General features: G+C 42.5%; 1 protein-coding gene across 1 annotated transcript in view; it reads right to left on the bottom strand.

Moving 5' to 3' along the window:
• Positions 1–1,807: 1,807 nt before the first annotated feature.
• Positions 1,808–25,905, bottom strand: part of TLR4 (toll like receptor 4) — a 46,448-nt gene continuing 22,350 nt past the window's right edge. Inside the window, exons 2-3 of the mRNA XM_069748559.1 lie at positions 4,286–4,452; positions 1,808–4,179 (exon numbers count right to left, since the gene is read on the bottom strand). Of these exons, the coding sequence (XP_069604660.1) occupies positions 1,896–4,179; positions 4,286–4,452 (2,451 nt within the window). The 3' untranslated portion in view covers positions 1,808–1,895. The remainder of the gene's footprint in view (positions 4,180–4,285; positions 4,453–25,905) is intronic.

The following is a 25,905-nucleotide window of genomic DNA, read 5'->3' as shown; positions in this document are numbered from 1 at the left end:
GTACTCCGCCAGTGAATTTTTGTCATACCTCTTATGCCCAAATGATGATGAATTTGTTGGCGTTGCTCGACTATACCCCATTCCACTGAAGCTCAGTGTCTGCAAATTGAGAATCTGGTTTGGCTTGTAACAAGTTTCGTTAAAGGGTCGATATTGGCTTCTAGGATTGCTACTACCTATAGGTACAGTTTTAGTCCTCTTCCTCTCCGAAGAGACAATTAACCATTTAATTAAGTGTCACAACAGTTAACTTACCTTTCAGTTTATGCCATTGAACATATTCACAAATATATACGCGGAGGTGATAAAGAAAAAACGCTAAGACACAGGGAAGCATTCTGGATATATTTCCTTAACACACAGGTTCCTGCAGGACTGAATGTAAAACGGGAAATCATGTTACATTATTGATTCAATCAAATACTGAATCTATATACAGTACGTGTTATCTATTTTCATATTTTCTGCACAACAATGCCTCTCATTTTATTAAAGATGACCTTTTATTGGATTTTGTTGGACCTGGATTTTCCTACCTTCATCCCTGCATCACCTCCGTATCTGGCAGAGACGGAATCCTGGGCTCCACGTATGGACCATGTGATGTTTTTCATTAAGTTGAGTGGAATTCACTACATTTTCTAGTACGCAGCTTACAAACAGAATGCATCTTCACCAGAAATTTAGAACTGTTACTACAGTCAGTGACATCAGTGTCGTAAATTTTATTGAATTATGCGTGTGGGCTTTATCTTCTCCCAAACTGGAGGAAAAAAACAGCAAAAGTTGCAAAATTTTTGTGCAACTCAAATTTGCCCCCCAAAATTGTGACATTTGATGGTATTGCTTTTCTTCAGAATTGTTGCATAAAGTCTTGCATAAATCTGGTCCAATGTCTAGTATCGCAACTCTTAACTATAATATATACAATATAATACATACATTCAGGCCCAATTTCAAGTATCATAGCTCATACCTATAGTATATCAAATATAATCCCAAAATTAATGCAATTTTACTTATAAATTAACCAGACATTATAGAAGCTTTGCCATCAACGCCTTTATCCTATCAATATATTGCAGTCAACATGTTATACAGCACAGTGTACTTACAATTGCTCATTTTGCCTTTCTACCCAGCTAATTCTTCTCTTTTCTCTGTTCTATGTAGAAACAGGAAGTCTCTTTTCCCTGCATTTATTACTCCCCTCTTCAACTCCTGACCCTGCTGCTCCTTCTCACCCTGCTAGGGACTTTTGCAGTGATGACTCATGCAGGGAAAATTGACCTCCTGTTTCTACCTAGAGCTTAGAAGGATTCAGTTTGTCAGTTTTTAATCACATGATGTCATAGACCTAATGTAAAAGAGAAGAATTATCTGGGTGGAAAGGCAAAATGAGCAATTGTAAGTACACAGTGCTTTATAATAGAATGGCTACAATATAATAAGACTATGGAAGTGCTTGAAGACGTAAGAAATGTGAAGATTGTTCCAGATAGCCATGATGAAGATCTTTTAGATTGAAACGCGTTGCTATTAGCAGATTTTTGTCGCTGTTCACATTCCCTTTTGTGCAGGGATGATTTTTAAGGATATGGATCAATAAAGGACTTTTAATCGAAAAGGAGCTGGAACAATCTTCACATTTCTTACGTCTTCAAGCTGTTGCTACGTCTGGGTCAGGACGGGTTCACGTGCTCCTGTGGTCTGTTGGTGAGCTGACTGGGCCCTTGGCCCCTGTATTTTTCTATTGATATATTATGGAAGTGCTTCTTTGACACATGGAAACCATCAACTTTATGAATTGGATTAACATCAATAAGAATGGAAACATTAATTTATTAAGTAGCTTGCAAATAAGTCCATTTTACCCCCAAATTACAGTTTTTCCTTTATTCGTACATTTTGTTGTGTTCATTCTGGTTCTCAAAAAGTTCTCCATCGACGTCTACCAGGTGAGTGCCTTTTGTCTTTTCATCCCCGTGCTGTAAAGCTTCTCTTAAGCGCATCCAAAAAACTCTTCTCTCCACATATCCATCCACCCACTTCAAGTAAGTGTTCTTGCGAAGATATTTGTTTAGTCCAAGCATATGTTTAAGATGAGCCATATTAACTGCCTCCAGGAGAATAACGATGATTCCACATTGGCTTTCCAAGAACTGCCAGGACATGACCATCTCAAATTCAAAGCTGCACCATTTGCTCTCAATAAAGTTTTGAGACAGGATAATTAAAGCTTTTCTGCTTCTACGAATTCCTTCATTCACGATATTGGTAGTAATGGGCATGCCTGGTATAAAATCTCGGTAATGCAGGCATAATTGAAAGTGTGGATTATTGTCTTCTAATTTGGGAACTAATTGTTCTTTTACCCATTCTTCATCTAAGCTGGAATGGATAACAAATGCATCATATTCCTTTTCAGAATTTTCATTTTTATCAGTTCGTAATAAATAGCAAAGGTAAAAGTACTTTTGTTTATAACAACAAAATATACCCCCAGCAATGGCTATTATCATTGCAAAAATCGCCAAACCTACAAAAATAATCAAATCACAGTTTAAGTTCACTTCACTAAGCTGTGTACCCTTTAGATCTTCTGGTGTACTACATTTAAGATTTTCACTGAATTTCAGTCCTCTGCTGCTTTGCTCATGGACCCACAGGAGAAATGTTTTCTGGTGACAAGAACAGACATATGGATTATGTGATAGGTCCACGTTTTTCAATTTTTTGGATAGAAATTCAGTGGTTTCCTCAGAGAAACTCTGGAAACTGTTGGAACTCACATTTAACATTGTAAGTCCTATTAACGGACTTAGCATCGGTGGTTGGAGTTCAAGTAGGTTGTTCTTACTGAGGTCCAATGTTTGTAGAAATATAAGACTAGCAAATGTTTCAACGGGAATATTCTTCAGTCCACAAGATGACACATCCAGTAAGCGGAGCTCAGTCAAGTTTGCAAATACAGAAGCCAGGATATTAGTATCGAAGGTAGTATGGGCAACTTTAACCACTTCTACACTCTTCAGGCCACAAAAAGAGCACTGAATAGAAAAATGGCATGATGTGTATGACAGATCAAGGTAAACTAGTCTTTCCATAAGATAAAATATTGGATATGAGCCTACGTTGGCCAACTGTGTGTGACTGAGATCCAGTACATGGAGATGAGACATGTTTAGGAATAAACTGCTCAGGAATATCTTAGGATTGTAACTAAGGTTTAGGTGTTTCAGAAAAGGTACCCCATCATAAATCAAAGCACAACAAGGGTCAATATTTAGTTTATTCCCGCTCAAGTCCAATAATTCAAGGTTAGGGGCTTCTATTGTGTCTGTGAAGTAGGAAAGTTGTTCATTTTGTGTTATCCGAATCTCTTTCAGTTTTTCGAGCTTTGAGATGACTCCCAAGGGCATTTTACAGAGCAGACTTTTTTTTACTTCAATCTTTTGAAGGTTGGAGGCTACAGATTTAAAGTACAAAAAATGCAAGTCTGTATTTATCACACGAAGAGACGTGATGTTTAGAAAGCATTCGCAGAAGATATTTTCTTTTGAAAAGTGCATACCACTTATTGCCAATTCCTTAATTTTCATTCCGCATAATTCTTCGAAATGTTCACTTTTTACCGAAATCTTTGTTAAAGAGTTTCTGTAATGGCCAATCACTACAGTCTCAACATGAAGTCCATACATGGCATTAAAGCTCCTTTTCATAATATCCCCATTAGAAAAGCAGCCTTTTAAATGTAATGTACGTAAAGAAATTAATGTAAAGGCACCAGGATCAATGTGGTCTATATGGTTCTGCGATAATATGAGTGAAAAATTGGAAACATTTACATTCCGTAGGTTCTCTAGGTCATTTTCTTTTATGTCAATAATCTGATTTGCACGGAGGTCCAGAACGTGAAGGGAAGACACATAAAAGGGCAGGTACAAACTCTTCAGCAAATTCTTGGCAACATTCAGCTCCTTTAGCGAGATAAGTTGAGCCACAGGAAGCTTTGATAGTGACATAAGAGATGTTTCAACAACAACAAGTCGATGTAAGGAATCAAGGCCTGAAAACATTAATGGAGGCCAAAATCGTATTGGGTTTCCAGTGAGGATTAAGGTATGCAAATTCTCAAGGCCAACGAAAGCATGATCTTCAATAGAGGCTATACTGCACCTATGAAGATGGATACGAAAGGGATTAAAGCTATATTACAAAGGTATATAGGCACAAAAACAGTTACATTTACAAGCCACTTTGGAGGATTTGGTGGAATACTCACCCTGTAAGGTCTAGAAGTTCAAGTTTAGACATCTGGAAGAAGTTCTTTTTGCGAAGACTCCTGAGTGGGTTAAAACTAAGGTCTAGTCTTATAGCATGTGTAGGCAAATCCTGGGGCACCGTAGAGAAGTTGCAATTACAGCAGTTCAATGACACTAGAGGAAGTTCCTAGAGTGAATTAAAAAAAATGTTCTTTTTAAATTAGATTGCATTATGATCACTCAATTATTTGTAGTGAAGACTTAAAGGGATCTTCTCATTTAGCATGTTAAAGGCTGTGACAGGGTCTCTAGCACAGTTCATGAATAGATATGTGTCACTGTGCAGTCTGATATCAGTGATGTAAAACCAGAATAGTTTTCCTCCAGCACACTACATGCTAAGAGGGTTAATTTAAAGTTGTATACATGGGCTGGTTTTGTGGGCACCCATAGAGTAAGAGGGAGGGTGCTCACCATATCTCCACTTGCAGAGCCGACACCGGTATTTGTACGAACAGGACCTGCGGTGATGTCACAGTCATGTGATCATCACATGGGTTTGTTAAATACCTGGACATGAGAGTCAGTTTGTGTTGTGACTTGGGAGAGGAAGGACTCCCACATGGCTCCAGGAGGAGCTGAGGACAGTGTGTCGTGTCTGCGGGTGAAAACCTGCAGAGAAAAGACCCCTCACAAGGCATATCCACTAATGAGACCTGCATTTGTCTCCAGAATGGGGCACCATCACGAGCTACTTTCAGTGGAGGGGTGGTTGGAATTGGAATTCCCTTAAAGATGAATGGGAATTTTGACCACCTCTCCACCATTACTGGCCTGTTGTCTAGATAGACATGGCCTCATTGGCAGGATCTGCATTTACTATACATTTATAGAATATATTGAAGCTATTAGAGTTGGTGCAAATTGATTTGCAGAAACAGGTCCATCAGCAGAATCTACAGGATTCTTCTTTTGATTCGTCGGCCTGGCTGAACTTCTAACGTAATGCTTCAGGCCAGCCAGCTAGTTAATAGAAAAGCTGGGAGATAGGCCTCTCATTCAGTGATTACAGAATACTGACATGGCCGATTGGCCGGATACTGTAAATCTATTTGCACTGACTCTAGTCGCTATGCCATAAAAGACCAACCTTACTGTTATTAAAACAAAAATCCGGCCCTTATCTCAGTTCCCCATGCCTTACAAATACGAATTGCTAATATGATGCAGCATAAAACTGTGGTTACTAAAGGCAGAGGAGTTTTATTGTGATCCCCCTGGATAAAGCTCATTTAACAGTTATGCATGTATAAAACGCCAGCATAATAAAAACTGCTAAACATTGTATAATTAAACAAATTACACATCAAAGATAAATACAAGCATAATCACCCTGTGTTGCTACATACGTACAAGAGCTAAAGGTAGAATTTAATGTTGATTCATTTATGTGACATTTTGCACCCCAATTAATAGTGCCAGAAGAGTGGAACTTACTAATGATATCAGCAAATTGCACCCTATCAATTGTGGTAGCAAAATATTGCCCTTTTGCTTTTCTATAATGAGATGAAAAACATGTTCTGTTTTCAACAGGAAATCCTGTAAGACTTAATTAAGAACAAGTATGTTCTCAGCTCATCTTAGATATGGGGACACACAGTAATAGGTAAACAAAAGAATTCCCATAAAAACTGGCACAAAAATACAAGTTTCGATCTTAGCAGCTATGGATGAGCAAACCCGTGGATGTTTGGGTTGGCCCAGAATTTTTAAAAAGACTGGTTTGGCATCCGAACTTGACCCTGGAAACCAAACACAATATAAGTCAATGGGGACTCTAACTTTAATGCAGTAAAATGGTTGTAAAATGTCGGAGTAAGGACTAGGGGGCTGCAAATGGAAGAACAATGTTGTTTCCACATTTATTGCCCAGAAGCTGATAACAAATTTCACACGCAGAGCACATGCATTATCTATCTACCCAACCTCCTGATGATCCCTATGGCAAAACGCATAGAGGTTCTATGACATCTATCTTGATAAGTAGCCCTCTTGTTCATTTTATTGTCTATATCATCTTAATCTATGGGTCATTCGAATAACTGATGATGGTGAAAGTTGATGCTGTTCTATTTTGGTTGAAGCACCTTTTATAAGTGTTTAATCTGGCCTGTGTATCATAAGGGTCTCTTAGGGCTAGCCGCCGTGATGCGGGGGCGCCATATCAGCTGACAAGTAGGGTGCCAACCTCCGCTGACAGCCATGGAACAGCGGAGGTACAGATTAGAGAGGGGTTACTTATCTTATTCATTTTTGCTGTGCATCATTTTTATCAGGCATGGTAATTCACTATTTTCCCTGACCTGATTTATATATACAGGTGCACTGCCTTTCTTTCTGACCTGTTCTATTGTGTACAATCCTCATATGTTGTGAAAGTGCATCAGCTGGCACTTATCGATAGGGCATAATAGGACAGTAGGGTCAGTAGTCGGTGAGCGGGGCGCCATTCTTGTGTGCGTTGTCAAAGGGTGCCAACCTCCACAGCCGGGCAGGCACACAGTTCAGGGTTCATCTTGAGGGTGGATGTAGTGTGCATATTTTTAGTGTGGTGTTTGTAATTGTTGTTTGTCCCTTTTTAGAGTTATATATTAAAAGTTTTATTTTTTTATCTTCTTATTATTGGGGAATATTCATGTTAGCTTATATTTATTTACCCCTTATACCTAGTTTGATTACTTCTGCAGAGTATATTTCCACATTTCAATAAAAAAGCTGATCAAATACTTCACACCCAGACGATGGCCCAGAGTACCCCCACAAGCAAGGTTGCAGAGTACACAGAGCGGCTTAAAGGTACAGTACTCCCACAGATATTGGTTAAATAATCAGGTATGGGCCAAAGAATACACACAGCGGCTTTTGGCACAGTACCATTACACACAGGGTTGCATAAGAGAAAAATAATATGTCCAGACGCACTTCACTCCCACCATCACAGTTACAGATTATAAAAACCTTGGGTTAGGAATGGCATTGTCACAGACACAGGTGCAGAGCACACAGAGAGTGGCTTTTCAAAACAGCACAGATGCAAAACCTAACACTGTCAATCACTACAGCTGCATCCTGTCCTTACGTTAAACAGAAGAAAAATAAAAAATAATAATCTTAAACCGGGAAGAACAGGTCCAAGTGGTGGTATAGGTAGAAGATGCTGCACAGCACCGCAGCTCATTGGTTAGCACTGAAGCTTTGCAGCATTGGGCTCCTGGGTTCAAATCCAACCAAGGACAACATCTGCAAGGTGTTTGTGTATTTTTCCCTTGTTTGTGTAGGTTTCATCCAGGTAATCTGATTTCCTCCCAAACTCCAAAGACAAACTGTTTGGCATGAGCTCGCTTGACATGCCTTGGAGGTTTTGTCACGCCCAGAAGCCAGCGTTCCTTTAGAATGTGTTTTCTGCACTGCTGGTAGTGCCCTGATGGATTAGCGCATCCAGCTGTCCTCTCAAAGTGTAGACCACCTAACTTTCATCAAAATGAGCAATCCAAAGATTTTTGCACCCCAGTTACAGATTGGGCAGACTAGGCAATGGTGTCATATTTAGTGTCATGTATTCATCTCACATTATTGCAGTCTTTGCCATCTTTTTGTTGTCTTCTGTGCCTGATGTTGCTACTGCTGCTGATGTTACAATTTGTTTTAAATGTGGAGACTCAAAGTTGGATCTCCATCCGGTGGGTTGCCTGTGTAAGTAGGGCTCCCAGATAGACAGGCCTGAACCCACTTTCAGTGAATTACATTTCTTACTTTCCTTACATTTTTCTACCAACAGTACTGTATGAAACTAATGTTTGTGCCATCTGAGTCTGGCTGGAATTTGAAAAAAAATGAAGGTGTTGCATGAGGTGTCAGGGTTCTTATCTAAGAAGGCTAACACTGCTCTGTTAACCACCAGGTCCTCATTGAAACTTCAATTCCAAGCTGTAAATGCTGGACCAGGCCCTGGTGCCATTTGCAAATTTCTACTGTGTGTCAATTGATGCCACTTTTCATGGTGTCTGCCCCTAATTCTGTTTGGGAAGTTATTTGCCACCCCTTAAGATGTTGTCTATGCATTTGGCTTTTGCTTCCTATTGAATCTAATGGGGTTCAGATACATTCGATGAACCGTTTGGCGGACATCAGTCCGTGCGGCGAATTGAATCTGAACCGAAACGAACTTTGAAAGGTTCGCTCATCTCTATTGTTCTTTAAAATGGCAGAAAAAGGAGACTGCATAATATTTCTATTTTGTTGCACCCTGTTTTAAATCTTACTAACTTCGTGAGAAAATTATATGTCAAGGTAAGTGGTATAACATCTTTATACCTATCCCAGAGTGTCTATCAGCCGTATGCTCCTTATTCTCATCACGCTTCCTAAAGCTTAATGTGGACAAAACTGAACTCATCATCCTTCATTCATCTCAACTAACCCCCCTACTAGATCTGTCTATCACAATAAATTACACCACGCTCTCCGCAACACAGAAAGTCTAATGCCTTTGAGTAACCCTCAATTCTGCCCTGTTTATCAAAAAGCATATGCAAGCTCTTGCCACCTCCTGCTGCCTCCAACTCAAAAATATTTGCAGAATATGTCTTCCCCAACCCTCAATTTAGTAAAAAGTTAGAGCCCTCATCATCTCCTGCCTCAACTACTACAATATCCTCATCTGTGGCCTCCCTACTAGCACCTCTCTTGTCTATCCTTAACTCTGCTGGCCAACTAATCCACCTCTCCCCACAATACTCCTCCACAAATCCCTTTTCTGGCTCAAAATTCCCCAACGTCTTCAGTTCAATCAGCTAACACTGCAGTCCATAATCTGTCTCCTCCGCATGTCTTCGTACTAATCACTCACCCAATGGCTTCCAAGTCTTTTCTGAGTATGCTCTATTGCTGGGTGATGGTGAAATTGCCTACTGCTAGCTAGTAAGAGCAGTGTGTTGGTCACACTTGATGCCTTGCACCCTTGAGGGCCGAGTAAACTCTTCACGCTCCTCCCAATCCTGGCAAGGGGGAACTTTAGCAGGGTCCTTCCTAGTTGGCGAGCAGCACGGCGGCTGATGACCAGACTCGCTAACAGAAGAAAGGGCAAACACACCAGAGCCAAAAAATTACAGTCCAACTGCATAAATTAAGGTGAACAATAATAAATGAAGCACAGGCACCAAAGCATGAACCTCCTCAGAAGCACAGCAACATTGACATTAACCACCCACCAGAACTGAGAATAAGCAACAACAAAAGGAGGAAATAGCGGGTTTAAATCTGCCTCCCAGCAGTCACCTGACCACGCTGGGGCAATGCCCAATCTTCACTTCGACCACAGAGACACCGGAGGAGGAGAGAGAAGACTGGAGGGAACCTCAATTCCTGACAGTATCCCTCTTTTGAGGAGAGACCTCCAGACTCTTTTGGTTTGCCAGGAAACTTGGCATGAAATTTGGCAATCAACTCATTGGCATGAATGCATCCCGTGGGACCACAATCTCTCTTCCGGTCCATACCCCTTTCAAACATTAAATGGAATTCCGTATTTTTCTGGAATCAACAATCTGTTCGACCTCATACTTCTCCTGACTATCCACGAGGACAGGGCCCAAGGAGGGATGAGCGACCACCGGTCTCTGAACTTTCTTTAGTAGGGGCCAATGAAAGACATTGGGGACCCTAACAGCAGAGGTGAGTTAACCCTAAAAGCAACCGGATTAACTTCCTCCAGAATAGGAAAAGGTGTAATAAACCAAGGGCCTAACTTAGAGCAAGGTAACTTCAGTTTAAGGTTTTTAGTGGACACCTACATCAGATCCCCAACCACCAACTGCTCTCCTTAAGACAGAAGTTGATCAGTTGCAACCTTCTGCCTGGAGGACGCCTTCTGAAGCTGCCATAGAATCCCCTCCCAAACCACCTTCAGCCTAATAGTAGTTTCATAGACTCCAGGAATTTCTTCCCACCCCTGAGGAAAGCAGGAGACCTGGGATGGAGATAAAAGTTACAAAAGAAAGAAGACATACCCAATGACTCATGATGTCTAATATTAAAGGAAAACTTTGCCAAAAGTAAATAGTCCCCCATTCAATCTGGTTATGAGAACAAAAGCACCTAAGGTACGTTTACAGTGACTGGTTCCTTTCTGAAAGACCATTAGACTGGGGATCGCATGCAGAAAAAAATGTCAATTTTGTCCCAATACTGCCACAGAAAGCCTTCCAGAACCTACAGATAAACTGTGAACCTCAGACACTATATTGACCGGGACACCATGTAACCTGAACACATTATCAATAAACACGTTTATCATCTTGTGAGAGTAAGGCAAACATGTCAGAGGGATAAGGTGACACTGGCGGGAGAAACGGTCAACGATAACTCAGATAACAGTCATCCCATCAGAGGCAAGTAGATCTATGATAAAATCCATTGAGATGTTCTACCAGGGTCAGTCCGGAATAGGAAGTGGGAGGAGTTTACAAACCTAAGCGGACCATGGCACCTTACTCCTGGCGCACACCTCACAGAACTGAACAAATGCCTTCACATCCTGATCCAAGGAGGGCCTCTTTTCACCAAGTGCATGGTACCCTTGACCCCAGCCAGGACAGAATTATGACAGTCCTGGATAATACGGAGCCTAAGGTTAACAGGCTCAAACAACTTATTCTGCGGGGTATCAGTAGGATCCAGTGCTATGACTTAACAATCTTCCATTCTACTTTGTTTGTGGCGACTAGGGTTGAGCGACCTTTACTTTTATAGGATCGGGTCGGGTTTCACGAAACTCGACTTTTTCAAAAGTCGGGTTGAGTGAAATCGGCCGATCCTATAAAAAAAGTCGGGGTCAGGGTCGGCCGAAACCCGAAACCCAATGCAGTGCATTGGGTTTCCATGGTTCCCAGGGTCTGAAGGAGCGGAAACTCTCCTTCAGGCCCTGCGATCCATATTTTAGTGTAAAATAAAGAATTAAAATAAAAAATATCGCAATACTTACCCTCTGACGCGCCCTGGTACTAACCGGAACCTTCCTCCTTCGAATCAGCGCTTCCAGGACCTTGCGGTGACGTCGCGGTGACGTCGCGGCTTGTGATTGGTCGCGCGGCCGCCCATGTGACCGCTCGCGCGACCAATCAGAAGCCGTGACGTCACCTTGACGTCACCGAAGGTCCTGCAAGCGCTGATTCTTAGGAAGGAAGGCTGCCGGAAAGAAGCTGGGCGCGTCCGAGGGTGAGTATATTCCTATTAGGTATATACTCACCCTCGGATGCGCCCTGCTTCTTTCCGACAGCCTTCCTTCCTAAGAATCAGCGCTTGAAGGACCTTCGGTGACGTCACGGCTTTTGATTGGTCGCGCGAGCGGTCACATGGGCGGCCGCGTGACCAATCACAAGCCGCAACGTCACCGCGACGTCACCGCAAGGTCCTGGAAGCGCTGATTCGAAGGAGGAAGGTTCCAGGTTAGTACCAGGGCGCGTCAGAGGGTAAGTATTGCGATATTTTTTATTTCAATTCTTTATTTTACACTTAAATCTGAATTCCGATACCAATTGCCGATATCTTAAACATATCGGGAATCGGTATCGGAATTCCGATTCCAGATTCAAAAGATCGCCAACTTCATGGCCGACCCCACACAGGGGTCGGGTCGGGTTTCATGAAACCCGACCTTGCCAAAAGTCGGCGACTTTTGAAAAATTTCGACCCGTTTCACTCAACCCTAGTGGCGACCACCAGGGGATAACATAGGTGATTGACCTCTTCCTGCTGAACAGGGTATAAACTACAGGAGACAGCATCCACATGGGTGTTTTTAGACCCAGGAATGTAGGTAATAGAAAAATGAAATTGTGAAAAAACGAGACTCATCTAGCCCGTCTGGGATTAAGCCTTTTGGTAGTTTCCAAATAGATAAAACTTTTATGGTTAGTGAGCTCTACAAGCGGATGTCTAGCTCCCTCAAAGAAGTGCCTCAACTCCTCAAGAGCCCATTTAATGGCCAACAATTCCCAACATCATAATTTAACTCCGTGGGGGAAAATGTATTAGAAAAAAAACACAGGGCCGAAGTTGAGTAAGAGTAGCATATCCCTGAGACAACACCGCCCCACGTCGACCTCAGATGCATCCACCTCCACCACAAATGGTTTATCAAGGTCCGGATGGACCAGAACTGTGGCAGAGGCAAACGCCTCCTTGAGGCTAGAAAATGCACATTCAGACTCAACCCCTCACCCAGGTACATCGGCCTCCTTGCGAGTAGAGTCGATGATGGGTTTGAACATTTTGGAAAATCCCATGATGAACCTTATTTTGTAGTTGGAAACCCCCCAAAAACACTTAAGAGTCTTGAGGTTCTTGGGCTGCACCCAGTTTCATATGAACTGTACCTTAGCAGGGTCCATACGGAAACCAATGGAGGACCAAATTACCAAAAGAAATCCAATCTCCTCCAGCTTAACGCCTTTCTGATATTTGTTATAATAATACGTCCCTGTGCCCTGGGCCTATTTGACCAGGGACGGATTATTACGTCTTCGCGATCGCCCTGCGCACACTGGCTGTGTGTGGGCAATCACAGATGGGTGTCAGCTGATTCTGACAGCTGATACTTGGCCTTAAGTGCCAGAAGCAGTCCCCCACTCCCAGCTCCCAGCACTTTATCCCCTAAATGCTGCGATCAAACACGATCACAGAATTCCAGGAGCCAGCAGAGGGATGACAGCCCCTCTCTCTGCCTTTGGATCAGAGCCCCCACAGTGTGACGTGGGGTCCCGATCGTTACCATGGTGATCTCATGTCGTCATGACAACATCTGGGTGACCAGATCTAAGAAAATTGCTGATCATGCGCAGTGCAGAGCTGACAGCTTGTACAGCATAAGGATGCTGCTACATCCCCATGCTGTACAAGCAATCAGACTGTAAAAAAAATGATAGTCCCATAGTGGGACAAAGTAAAAAAAAGTAAAACTTTTTTTTAAATAATTGTAAAAATATTTTTAAACAAAAATCAAACATAACATTAAAAATTAAAAAGATATGGTATCTATAAATAAATATTGATATGAAAAAAAAATATAAACAATAAAAATACACATATCCGCAAGGAACCTAGCAATAAAACTGTCCCACTAGATAACCCTTTAGTGTACCCCATAAAAAAACAAGGCAAAAAACAATGCCTTATCATCATACCACTGAACAAAAAGTGTAATAAAACGTAAGTAAAAAGTAAAATAAACATGGTACCACTGAAAACGTCATCTTGTCCCGCAAAAAAACAAAGCACCATACAGCTCCATCAGCGGAAAAATAAAAAAAGTTATAGATCTCTTAATAAAGTAATGTGAAAATAGCTATTTTTTCTATAAAATAGTTTTTAATGTGTAAAAACTCCAAAACATAAAAAAATTATATAAATGAGGTATCACTGTAACCATACTGACCTGAAGAATAAAACTGCTTTATCAATTTTACCACACACAAAATGGCATAACCCCCCCCCCCCCCCCCAAAGAAACCCACAAATTCCTGAATTGCTGGTTTTTGTTCATTCTGCCTCCTAAAGATCGGAAAAAAATAAATAAAATCAATTCTTCATATGGTGTTGATTTTTTCATTCTGCCTCCCAAAGATCGCAGTGAGGCTCGGTGTACCTTTACTCTGCGCTCTGCGCTGAGCACTTACATTGGGGTTTCCATGTAAATCTCTGAAATACATGATTCAGACAGAATCTCTGCTGGAAGATTCCCCAATAATGAGGCAGATCGGGGCACTGTGGACGCCATAGGACCAGTGAACCGGCGGTGTCCGGCTTTTTATGATTGCATAAAAGTGCCGTCGGCCACAGTTTTGTGCACTTCTGAAAAGAAGGACACCACTGAAGAGAGGCCAGATGGAGTCCAGAGTAAATCTGCTGCCTCTTTATAGTGAATGGATCCCCCGGGAGTTTCATGTGAATCACGTCACTCAGAGATTTAGATGGAAACCACAAAGTAAGTGCTCAGGGTAGAGCGCCGGATAAATGTGATCCCAAACGTTATGTAAAAGATTCCCAATAAAATCTTCACTTCAATCCACAAAAAAGCAAGCCCTCATTCAGGTCCACCATCTGTTAACGAAAATATTGGGAGCTTCCATGTTACTGGTAGCATACAGTTTGTGGAAAAGTGAAATGGCTCCTCACTCGCCAAAAGAAATTAAGCAAATTCTCTGCTCCCAAATCCACATGCCCCCTTCTCTTCTGAGCCCCACAGTGTACCTAAACCGCATATAGCATCCACGGTTGGGATTTCTGAAGTGATGAGAGCCTGCCCAACTTAAGGGTGCATGCTTCCAGAAGCACAGGCTGGGTATAATGTATTGGTGACTGCATTGTGCTGGTCACTACAGGGTGTTGGTCACTCACTACAACGGCAGTTTGCAATTTTCACTCGGCATTAGTGATGAGCGAGTATACTCGTTGCTCAGGTTTTCCTGAGCACGCTCGGGTGGTCTCCGAGTATTTGTTACTGCTTGGAGATTTAGTTTTCCTTGCCGCAGCTGGATGATTTGCGGCTACTAGACAGCTTGATTACATGTGGGGATTCCCTAGCAACCAGGCAACCCCCACATGTACTCAGGCTGGCTAATAGCTGTAAATCATCCAGCTGCGGCAAATAAAACTAAATCTCTGAGCAGTCATAAATACTTGGAGACCACCCGAGCAACGAGTATACTCACTCATCACTACTCGGCATCATTCATTGCTGCTTGTTTCTGGAAAATATTCATTGAATCAAAATCTTCACTACACCTGTAGATAAGTTCCCCAAGGTGTACAGTTTCCAAAATGGGGTCACTTGAGTGGAGTTTCTGCTCATCTAGCAATTAGGGGCTGTGTATATAGAAACTGTTCTAGAAAAATCTGAGCTCCAGGTGTCAAATAGCGCTCCGTTTCTCCCGAGTCTCTCCTTATGGCTAAGCAGTACTATACAGACACATATGGGGTATTGCCACATTCTCTAGAAATTGTGGGACAAATTGTGGTGGCAATTTTACCCACTTCTTGTGTGAAAATGTAAAATCTGGGGCTAAAACAAAATTTTGATGGTAAAAATGTAGTTATTTTTTCTTCACTGCCCAATGGTATAGAATTCTATGACACACCCATGGTATCAATATGAACACTGCACTCCTAGTTTAATTCATTGAGAGTTGTAGTTTGTAAAATGGGTCCACCTATGTGGGGTTCTGCTGTTCTGACACCTCATGAGCTCTCCCAGTTGGTCATGGCACCTGCAACCCATAACAGTAAAATCTGGTGCTCCTTGCCTTCTGAGCTTTGCACCGTGCCTGAAAAATATTTGCTGATTACATGTAGGGTATTGGCGCACTCAGGAAAAAATGAACCTCAGTTTGTTGTAAAACAAAAATCCTATCAGCCCTTAGAAAAATTGAAAATTTGCAGTTTATCCCCTTTCTGCCATTTGATGTACTATTCCGTCCATGTGGGGTGGGCCCTAATTCCCAAGGACAGAATAGTACGTCCAGCGCAATCGGCCGCGCTCACGGGGGGAGCGCGACCGATCGCGGCCGAGTGTCTGCCTATCGCAGCTGACATCCGGCACTATGTGCCAGGAGCCGTCACGGACTGCCCCCGGCACATTAACCCCCGGCACACCACCATCAAACATGATCGCGATGTGCTGGCGGTACAGGGAAGCTTCCCGCAGGGAGGGGGCTCCCTGCGGGCTTCCCTGAGCCCCCTGCAGCAACGCGATGTGATCGCGTTGCTGCGAGGGTCTCCTACCTCCTTCCTCGCTGCAAGCCCCGGATCCAAGATGGCCTGCAGGGAGGAAGGTGGCTTCACAGTGGAAAAACATTTCCACACGTGTAAAAAAAAAAAAAAATCCTAAATAATGAAAAAAAAAATATATATATTATTCCCATAAATTCATTTCTTTATCTAAATAAAAAAAAACAAACAATGAAAGTACACATATTTAGTATCACCGCGTCCGTAACGACCCCACCTATAAAACTATATCACTAGTTAACCCCTTCAGTAAACACCGTAAGAAAAAAAAAAAAACGAGGCAAAAAACAACGCTTTATTATCATACCACCGAACAAAAAGTGGAATAACACGCGATCAAAAAGACAAATATAAATAAACATGGTACCACTGAAAGTGTCATCTTGTCCCACAAAAAACAAGCCGCCATACAGCATCATCAGCAAAAATTAAAAAAGTTATAGTCCTCAGAATAAAGCGATGCAAAAATAATTATTTTTTCTATAAAATAGTTCTTATCGTATAAAAGCACCAAAACATAAAAAAATGATATAAATGAGGTGTCGCTGTAATCGTACTGACCCGAAGAATAAAAATGATTTATCAATTTTACCAAACGCGGAACAGTATAAACGCCTCCCCCAAAAGAAATTCATGAATAGCTGGTTTTTGGTCATTCTGCCTCACAAAAATCAGAATAAAAAGCGATCAAAAAATGTCACATGCCCGAAAATGTAACCAATAAAAACGTCAACGCGTCCCGCAAAAAACAAGACCTCACATGACTCTGTGGACCAAAATATGGAAAAATTATAGCTCTCAAAATGTGGTAACGCAAAAAATATTTTTTGCAATAAAAAGCGTCTTTTAGTGTGTGACGGCTGACAATCATAAAAATCCGCTAAAAAACCCGCTATAAAAGTAAATCAAACCACCCTTCATCACCCCCTTAGTTAGGGAAAAATTAAAAAATTTAAAAAATGTATTTATTTCCATTCTCCCATTAGGGTTAGGGTTAGGGCTAGGGTTAGGGCTAGGGTTAGGGCTAGGGTTAGGGTTAGGGTTAGGGCTAGGGTTAGGGTTAGGGTTAGGGCTAGGGTTAGGGCTAGGGTTAAGGCTACAGTTAGGGTTGGGGCTAAAGTTAGGGTTAGGGTGTAGATTACGGTTGGGAATAGGGTTGGGATTAGGGGTGTGTTAGGGCTAGCGGAACGCACCAAATAATAAGACAGATAGTGTATGGTGCGTTCGCAGCCCAGGGTCCACCGTGCAGAGATGGAACCTGCTGCTAAGTAATGACGGACTATATGGCGGTACTCATAAGTATACACACGTGGGTTAAACTTCACCCAGCGTGAAGGAAGCGATCCTGTTGCGTCACAGGATCGCGGTACCGCACATAGAAGGCGAGCAAGTAGTCAGCGAACTCAACCCCAACTAGGATTGAAGTCCGATTAGACCCTTGCTGGCACAACACCGCAACTGGGTGTGTAAGGAAGCTGAATAACAATATTAGGGCACAAGAGTGCATGCGGTGCCGCACTGACGAACGCCACTAACCACCCAGGCTTGGGTAAGGAAAGCACAGAGGAAGTGCACGGCGCCGTACTGGCGGTCACAGCAACTGGACGCTGTAACGTGTGATTAGTGCTGTAGGATAAGTCGGGCGCTAGATAGCAACCATACACCTTCCGCGAACAGACATTCAATAGGGAAGGGGTATCCAAGGATGACTTGCACTCACAACAAACACACGTAAGCAAATGTACAGTAGCGCATGGCCGTGCGGTCATGCGCAGTTTATATAGTTGCAGCACAGGAAGTGGCCACGGAAACTTTGCCCTTCCAAGACCTGCCAAAAGGACCAATGGAATGTGCTGCAGAGCCTGAGCACATGACCCTCGATCTCCAATGGGAGATCTTGCCCTGGGCATGCTCAGTGTGTGCAGACAAGGACTTAGTCCCAGAGAAGTCCGCTCGCTGCTGACCAGCACTGGGTTTAATGGCAGAAGCTGAAGAAGCAGCAGTAACTCTCTGTACAGAGTGAGACTGAGCAAGACGCTGGGACCGACGTCCCTGCTGAGCAGACTCCACTGCGGCTGGACAAGAATGGGAGACCGCAGCGGAGATGGCTCGAGATTCCCCCTGTGCAGAAGCGGGAACTCGAGACCTAACAGGGTGTGTCTGGGTGAGAGGTGTGGTTAGGGTTACCGTTGGGATTAGGGTTAGGGGTGTGTTTGGATTAGGGTTTCAGTTATAATTGGGGGGTTTCCACTGCTTAGGCACATCAGGGGCTCTCCAAACGCGACATGGCGTCCGATCTCAATTCCAGCCAATTCTGCGTTGAAAAAGTAAAACAGTGCTCCTTCCCTTCCGAGCTCTCCCGTGTGCACAAACAGGGGTTTACCCCAACATATGGGGTATCAGCGTACTCAGGACAAATTGGACAACAACTTTTGGGGTCCAATTTCTCCTGTTACCCTTGGGAAAATACAAAACTGGGGGCTAAAAAATAATTTTTGTGAGAAAAAAAAGGATTTTTTATTTTCACGGCTCTGCGTTATAAACTGTAGTGAAACACTTGGGGGTTCAAAGTTCTCACAACATATCTAGATAAGTTCCTTGTGGGGTCTAGTTTCCAATATGGGGTCACTTGTGTGGGGTTTCTACTGTTTAGGTACATTAGGGGCTCTGCAAACGCAATGTGACGCCTGCAGACCATTCCATCTAAGTCTGCATTCCAAATGGCGTTCCTTCCCTTCCGAGTCCTCCCATGCACCCAAACGGTGGTTCCCCCCCACATATGGGGTATCAGCGTACTCAGGACAAATTGGAAAAAAAGGTGCGGGGTCCAATTTCTCCTGTTACCCTCGGGAAAATACAAAACTAGGGGCTAAAATATGATTTTGGGGGGAAAAATGTTATTTTTTATTTTCATGGCTCTGCGTTATAAACTGTAGTGAAACACTTGGGGGTTCAAAGTTCTCACAACACATCTAGATAAGTTCCTTGGGGGGTCAAGTTTCCAATATGGGGTCACTTGTGGGGGGTTTCTACTGTTTAGGTACATGTGGGGCTCTGCAAACGCAATGTGACGCCTGCAGACCAATCCATCTAAGTCTGCATTCCAAATGATGCTCCTTCCCTTCCGAGCTCTGCCATGCGCTCAAACGGTTGTTCCCCCCCACATATCAGGTATCAGCGTACTCAGGACAAATTGGACACCAATATTTAGGGTCCAATTTCTCCTGTTACCCTTAGAAAAATACAAAACTGGGGGCTAAAAAATAATTTTTGTGGAAAAAAAAAATATTTTTTTATTTGCGCGGCTCTGCGTTATAAACTGTAGTGACACACTTGGGGGGGTCAAAGCTCTCACATCACATCTAGATGAGTTCCTTATGGGGTCTACTTTCCAAAATGGTGTCACTTGTGGGGGGTTTCTACTGTTTAGGTACATTAGGGGCTCTGCAAACGCAATGTGACGCCTGCAGACTATTCCATCTAAGTCTGCATTCCAAATGGCGCTCCTTCACTTCTGAGCCCTCCCATGTGCCCAAACGGTGGTTCCCCCCCCATATGGGGTATCAGCGCACTCAGGACAAATTGGACAACAACTTTTGGGGTCCAATTTCTCCTGTTACCCTTGGGAAAATACAAAAACTGGGGGCTAAAAAATAATTTTTGTGGGAAAAAATTTTTGTATTATTTTTACGGCTCTGCATTATAAACTTCTGTGAAGCCCTTGGTGGGTCAAAGTGCTCACCACACATCTAGATAAGTTCCTTAGGGGGTCTAATTTCCAAAATGGTGTCACTTGTGTGGGGTTTCAATGTTTAGGCACATCAGTGGCTCTCCAAACGCAACATGGTGTCCCATCTCAATTCCTGTCAATTTTGCATTGAAAAGTCAAACGGCGCTCTTTCCTTTCCGAGCTCTCCCATGCGCCCAAACAGTGGTTTACTCCCGCATATGGGGTATCAGCATACTCAGGACAAATTGTACAACAACGTTTGGTGTCCATTTTCTCCTGTTACCCTTGGTAAAATAAAACAAATTGGAGCTGAAGTACATTTTTTGAGAAAAAAAGTTAAATGTTCATTTTTATTTAAACATTCCAAAAATTCCTGTGAAACACCTGAAGGGTTAATAAACTTCTTGAATGTGGTTTTGAGCACCTTGAGGGGTGCAGTTTTTAGAATGGTGTCACACTTGGGTATTTTCTATCATATAGACCCCTCAAAATGATTTCAAATGAGATGTGGTCCCTAAAAAAAAATGGTGTTGTAAAAATGAGAAATTGCTGGTCAACTTTTAAGGCCGGCGTCACACTCGGCGTAAGACAATACGGTCCGTATATTACGGCCGTAATACGCAGAAAAGTCCCCAAAATAGTGGTCTGTAGCTCCTCCGTAGGCAGGGTGTGTCAGCGTATTTTGCCCATGGCATCCTCCGTATGTAATCCGTATGGCATCCGTACTGCGTGTTTTTCTCGCAGGCTTGCAAAACCAACATACGGATATACAAGGGATCCATGTGTAAAAAAAAATAAATAAAAACATATATATAATGACCTATATTTACCTTCATTTGCGGTGAGGCGCCCTCTGCTAGTTGTCCTCATAGGAACTCGAGCCTGGGAGCTTTCTAGGAAAGTTCCCACGCTCGAGGGACAACCAGCAGAGGGCGCCTCACCGCAAATGAAGGTAAATATAGGTCATTGACCTAGTTTACCTTCATTCCCCGGGGTTTTGCAGCCACGAGCACTGCTGCATTAGCAGAGCTCGTGGCTGTAAAATATTTTAACCCCTTCAGATGGATTTACAGTGTGGGACGTTACAGATCTTCGGAAGATAATAATAATAATAATAATAATTTTTATTTATATATCGCCAACATATTCCGCAGCGCTTTACAAGTTATAGAGGGGACTTGTACAGACAATAGACATTACAGCATAACAGAAATACAGTTCAAAACAGATACCAGGAGGAGTGAGGGCCCTGCTCGCAAGCTTACAAACTATGGGGAAAAGGGGAGACACGAGAGGTGGATGGTAACAATTGCTTTAGTTATTCGGACCAGCTATAGTGTAAGGCTCAGGTGTTCATGTAAAGCTGCATGAACCAGTATGTAGCAGTACAGACACAGAGGGCTAATACTGCATAAAGTGTATGAGAACATGATGCGAGGAACCTTTTTTTTTTTTTTTTTTTTATTTATTATAAATAGGCCACACAGGGATCGTTAGGTTAATGCATTGAGGCGGTAGGCCAGTCTGAACAAATGAGTTTTTAGGGTACGCTTAAAACTGTGGGGATTGGGGATTAATCGTATTAACCTAGGTAGTGCATTCCAAAAAATCGGCGCAGCACGTGTAAAGTCTTGGAGACGGGAGTGGGAGGTTCTGATTATTGAGGATGCTAGCCTGAGGTCATTAGCGGAGCGGAGGGCACGGGTAGGGTGGTAGACTGAGACCAGGGAGGAGATGTAGGGTGGTGCTGAGCCATGGAGTGCTTTGTGGATGAGGGTAGTAGTTTTGTACTGGATTCTGGAGTGGATGGGTAGCCAGTGTAATGACTGGCACAGGGTAGAGGCATCGGTGTAACGGTTGGTGAGGAATATGATCCTGGCTGCAGCATTCAGGACAGATTGGAGCGGGGAGAGTTTTGCAAGAGGGAGGCCGATTAGTAGAGAGTTACAATAGTCCAGACGAGAATGAATAAGTGAAACAGTAAGAGTTTTTGCAGAGTCGAAAGTAAGAAAAGGGCGAATTCTAGAAATGTTTTTGAGATGCAGGTAAGAAGAGCGAGCCAGTGATCGGATGTAGGGGGTGAATGAAAGGTCAGAATCAAGGATGACCCCAAGGCAGCGGGCATGTTGCTTTGGAGTAATGGTGGAACCGCACACGGAGATGGCAATGTCAGGCAAAGGTGGGTTAGTAGAGGGAGAGAACACGAGGAGTTCAGTTTTTGACAGGTTTAGTTTCAGATAGAGGGAGGACATGATGTTAGAGACAGCGGTAAGACAATCACTGGTGTTTGATATATGGAAGATATGGATATTGTTGGTTTATTATTTTTTCTTTGTTACAGAGCAAGGGTCTTTAGATGGATTGAGCGTAGAATAAAATATTACAACAACCTTTGTGTTTATTTCATTAAAATACTTTTTAATAATGTGTTTGTGTTTTTTTTAACCCTTTACTACTATTGGATTAATAATGGATAGGTGTCATAATTGACGCCTCTCCATTATTAATTTGGCTTAATGCCACCTTACAATAGCAAGGTGGCATTAACCCTTCTTTACCCCATATCCCACCGCTACACGGGAATGGGAATAGAGTGGCCACGTGCCAGAATAGGCGCATCTTCCATATGTGCCTTTTCTGGGGTGGCTGGGGGAAATTTTTTTAGCCGGGGGGGAGGGGCAATAACCATGGACCCTCTCCAGGCTATTAATATCTGCCCTCACTGGCTTTACTACTCTGGCGGAGAAAATTGCGCGGGAGCCCACGCCAATTTTTTTCGCCATTTAACCCTTTAATTTAATAGCTAGAACGGCCAAATTTTGCATATACACACTACTAACATTAGTAGTGTGGAATATGCAAAAAAAATGGGAATATGAGATGGTTTACTGTATGTAAACCATGTCTCATATCATGTCAGGTTTAGGAAGAAGATAGCAAAAGCCGGCAATTGAATTACCGGCTTTTAAGCTATCTAGCGCTGTATGAAATAATAATATATATACATATATGTGTCTCACTGACATATATATATATACCTATGCTATGTGTACACATTTATTCTACCTATTCTACTGTAAGCTGTCAGTGTAATTTTACTGTAAACCGCACTGAATTGCCGGCTTTGCTCTCTAACACCGCTGCGTATTTCTCGCAAGTCACACTGCTGGTCCGTGTGTAATCCGTATTTTTCTGGCTTCCATAGACTTTCATTGGCAATTTTTTTGCGCAATACGGTGACAAACGCAGCATGCTGCAATTTTTTACGGCCGTAGAAAGCCGTATAATACAGATCAGTAAAATACGGCAGATAGGAGCAGGGGCATAGAGAATAATTGGGCCGTGTGTAATGCGTGTTTTACGGACATATTTTATACGCTCATACTTCCGTAAAACTCGCTAGTGTGACGCCGGCCTAACCCTTATAACTCCCTAACAAAAAAAAATTTTGGTTCCAAAATTGTGCTGATGTAAAGTAGACATGTGGGAAATGTTACTTATTATGTATTTTGTGTGACATCTCTCTGTGATTTAATTGCATAAAAATTCAAAGTTGGAAAATTGCGAAATTTTCAAAATTTTCGCCAAATTTCCATTTTTTTCACAAATAAATGCAGGTAATATCAAAGAAATTTTACCACTATCATGAAGTACAATATGTGTTGAGAAAACAATGTCAGAATCACCGGGATCCGTTGAAGCGTTCCAGAGTTATAACCTCATAAAGGGACAGTGGTCAGAAATGTAAAAATTGGCCCAGTCCATAACGTGCAAACCACCCTTGGGGGTAAAGGGGTTAAACAACATTTTAGTGGTAAAAATGAAATGAATTCTTTTTTCATCGCTCAATGGTATAAAATTATGTAAGGCACATGTGGTGTCAATATTATCACTGCACCCCTACATGAATCCATTGGGGAGTGTAGTTTGTAAAATGAGTTCACATATAGGGGGTTTCTATTGTCCTGGCACCTCAGGGGTCTGCGAATGTGACATGGTACCCTCAAACCATTCCAGCAAAATCTGAACTCTAATATGGCGCTGTTGAAGGTGTCACAGTAGGGTGTGACTCTTCTTAATTGTCTGTGGCTCAAGTGTATCTCTGAGAAATATTTTACATGCACAAGGAAAAACCACTCATGATTGACGGCACAGTTATTAGCAGCAAATCCGTTTATTGATCAGAAGGCACATCCTTTTATAAATTATCAATTATCAATGTAAATCTGTCGTTAAACCCCCAAGTCCTCCTTCTTTATGGAGGGCTTTAATTAATATTCATAACTTTTATTATTCTGTTTTTCTCCTAAGTATTACCTCATTCTTTATTAGCTGAGTGGACATGTTGTCATATCAGAGTCCACTTGAGCGTTGTATAACCTGCTGACAGGTATGACTTAGGCTAGTTTCACACTAGCGTTTACCTGACCTGCGGCGGGCTGCGGACTTCCTCCATGAAGCCCCGCCCTCCACCGCACCTCTGCTGCTAGCTCCGCCTACATCTGCATGCTGCCCGCATGCGGCCTGTGTACCTATATTTAACATTAGGTACGCAGTTCGTGCGACTGTATGCGGATTGTGCCGCATGCATCGTTTTGACGATGCAGAAAAAAAAATGCTACAGGCTGCGTCTACGCTGGTCGCCGCATCGTCAAAACGACGCATGCGGCACCATCCGCATACAGCCGCACGACCTGCGTACCTAATGTTAAATATAGGTACGCAGGCCGCATGCAGATGTAGGTGGAGCTAGCGGCGGAGGTGCGGCCGAGGGCAGGGCTTCACGGAGGAAGTCCGCAGCCCGCCGCAGATCAGGGAAATGCGAATGTGAAACCGGCCTTAGAGCACGTACACACATTAATTAATATCTGTGATTTTTATACATATTCAGCAAAGCGGCAATTTTGTCTGTAAGCATTTATTTTTTTGGATATCTTCAATCTTTAAGCAGGATACATATCCCTTTGGAGATATGTAAAATCAGACCCCTAATCTCATCGAGCCTATCGATATGTCTTAGTGATCTGATGGATTTCTTCACTGCTTACGAGACGAGCTATCTCTAGTAGACGGACCCCCCTTAACGGACTTGTGCATAATGAAATCAGATCCTACTCTCTCCCTCATTGACATGTTTCAGGCAGACATATTCAGGGGAGGTGGATATGTCACTCCTCTCATGGTTTCACAGCAGCATCTTTCATCTAGAAGATCATTAAAGTCGGCATGTATGGTCATCAATGTGGTTTCCTTGGTTTTCATCATAATTTTCTTAAAGCATGGAGATATACATATTCAGAAAAGCATCCATTTTGTCTGTAAGCATAATTTTTTTTAAATATCTTCAATCATTAATCAGGATACATATCCTTAACAGCGCCTCTTCCCTTCAGAGGTTTGCACTGTGCCTTAAAAGTGGTATTCCCCCACATATGGTGTATTGGCGTACTCAGGAAAAATTGTACAACAAATTGGTGCATTTTCTTCTGTGACCCTTATGAAAATGCTAAATTTGGGGCCGTAATAACATTTTTGTGAGGAAAATATGATATTATTATTTTTGCAGCTCAACGTTATAAACTTCTGTGAAGCACCTGGGGGTTCAAGGTGCTCACCACACACTTAAATACATTCCTTGAGGGGTCTAGTTTCCAAAATGGGGTCACTCATGGGGTTGCCACTGTTTAGGCACATCAGAAATGGGACATGACTTTCGCTAATGATTCCAGGAAATTTTAAGTTCAAATAGTCAAATTACGCTCTTTCACTTCCGAGCCCTGCTGTGCGTCCATACAGTGGTTTTATTCCTCATATGGCGTATTGGCATGCTCAGGAGAAATTGCACAACAATTTGGGGGTTCATTTTTCCTGTTACCCTGGTCAAAATAAAAATTAATTTGGATCTGAATTAATTTTGGGGGGAAAAAAAGATAAATGTACATTTTTTCCCCATTCCAAAAATTCCTCTGAAGTACCTGAAGGGTTTATAAACTTCTTGAATGTGGTTTTGAGCACCTTGAGGGGTGCAGTTTTTAGAATGGTGTCACTTTTGGGTATCTTCTA

The sequence above is a fragment of the Ranitomeya imitator genome, chromosome 2 (assembly GCF_032444005.1).
Source record: "Ranitomeya imitator isolate aRanImi1 chromosome 2, aRanImi1.pri, whole genome shotgun sequence".
Classification (NCBI taxonomy): Eukaryota; Metazoa; Chordata; class Amphibia; order Anura; family Dendrobatidae; genus Ranitomeya; species Ranitomeya imitator.
The sequence above is the reverse complement of the archived record's forward strand: the minus strand, read 5'-3'. Positions and strand labels throughout refer to the sequence as shown.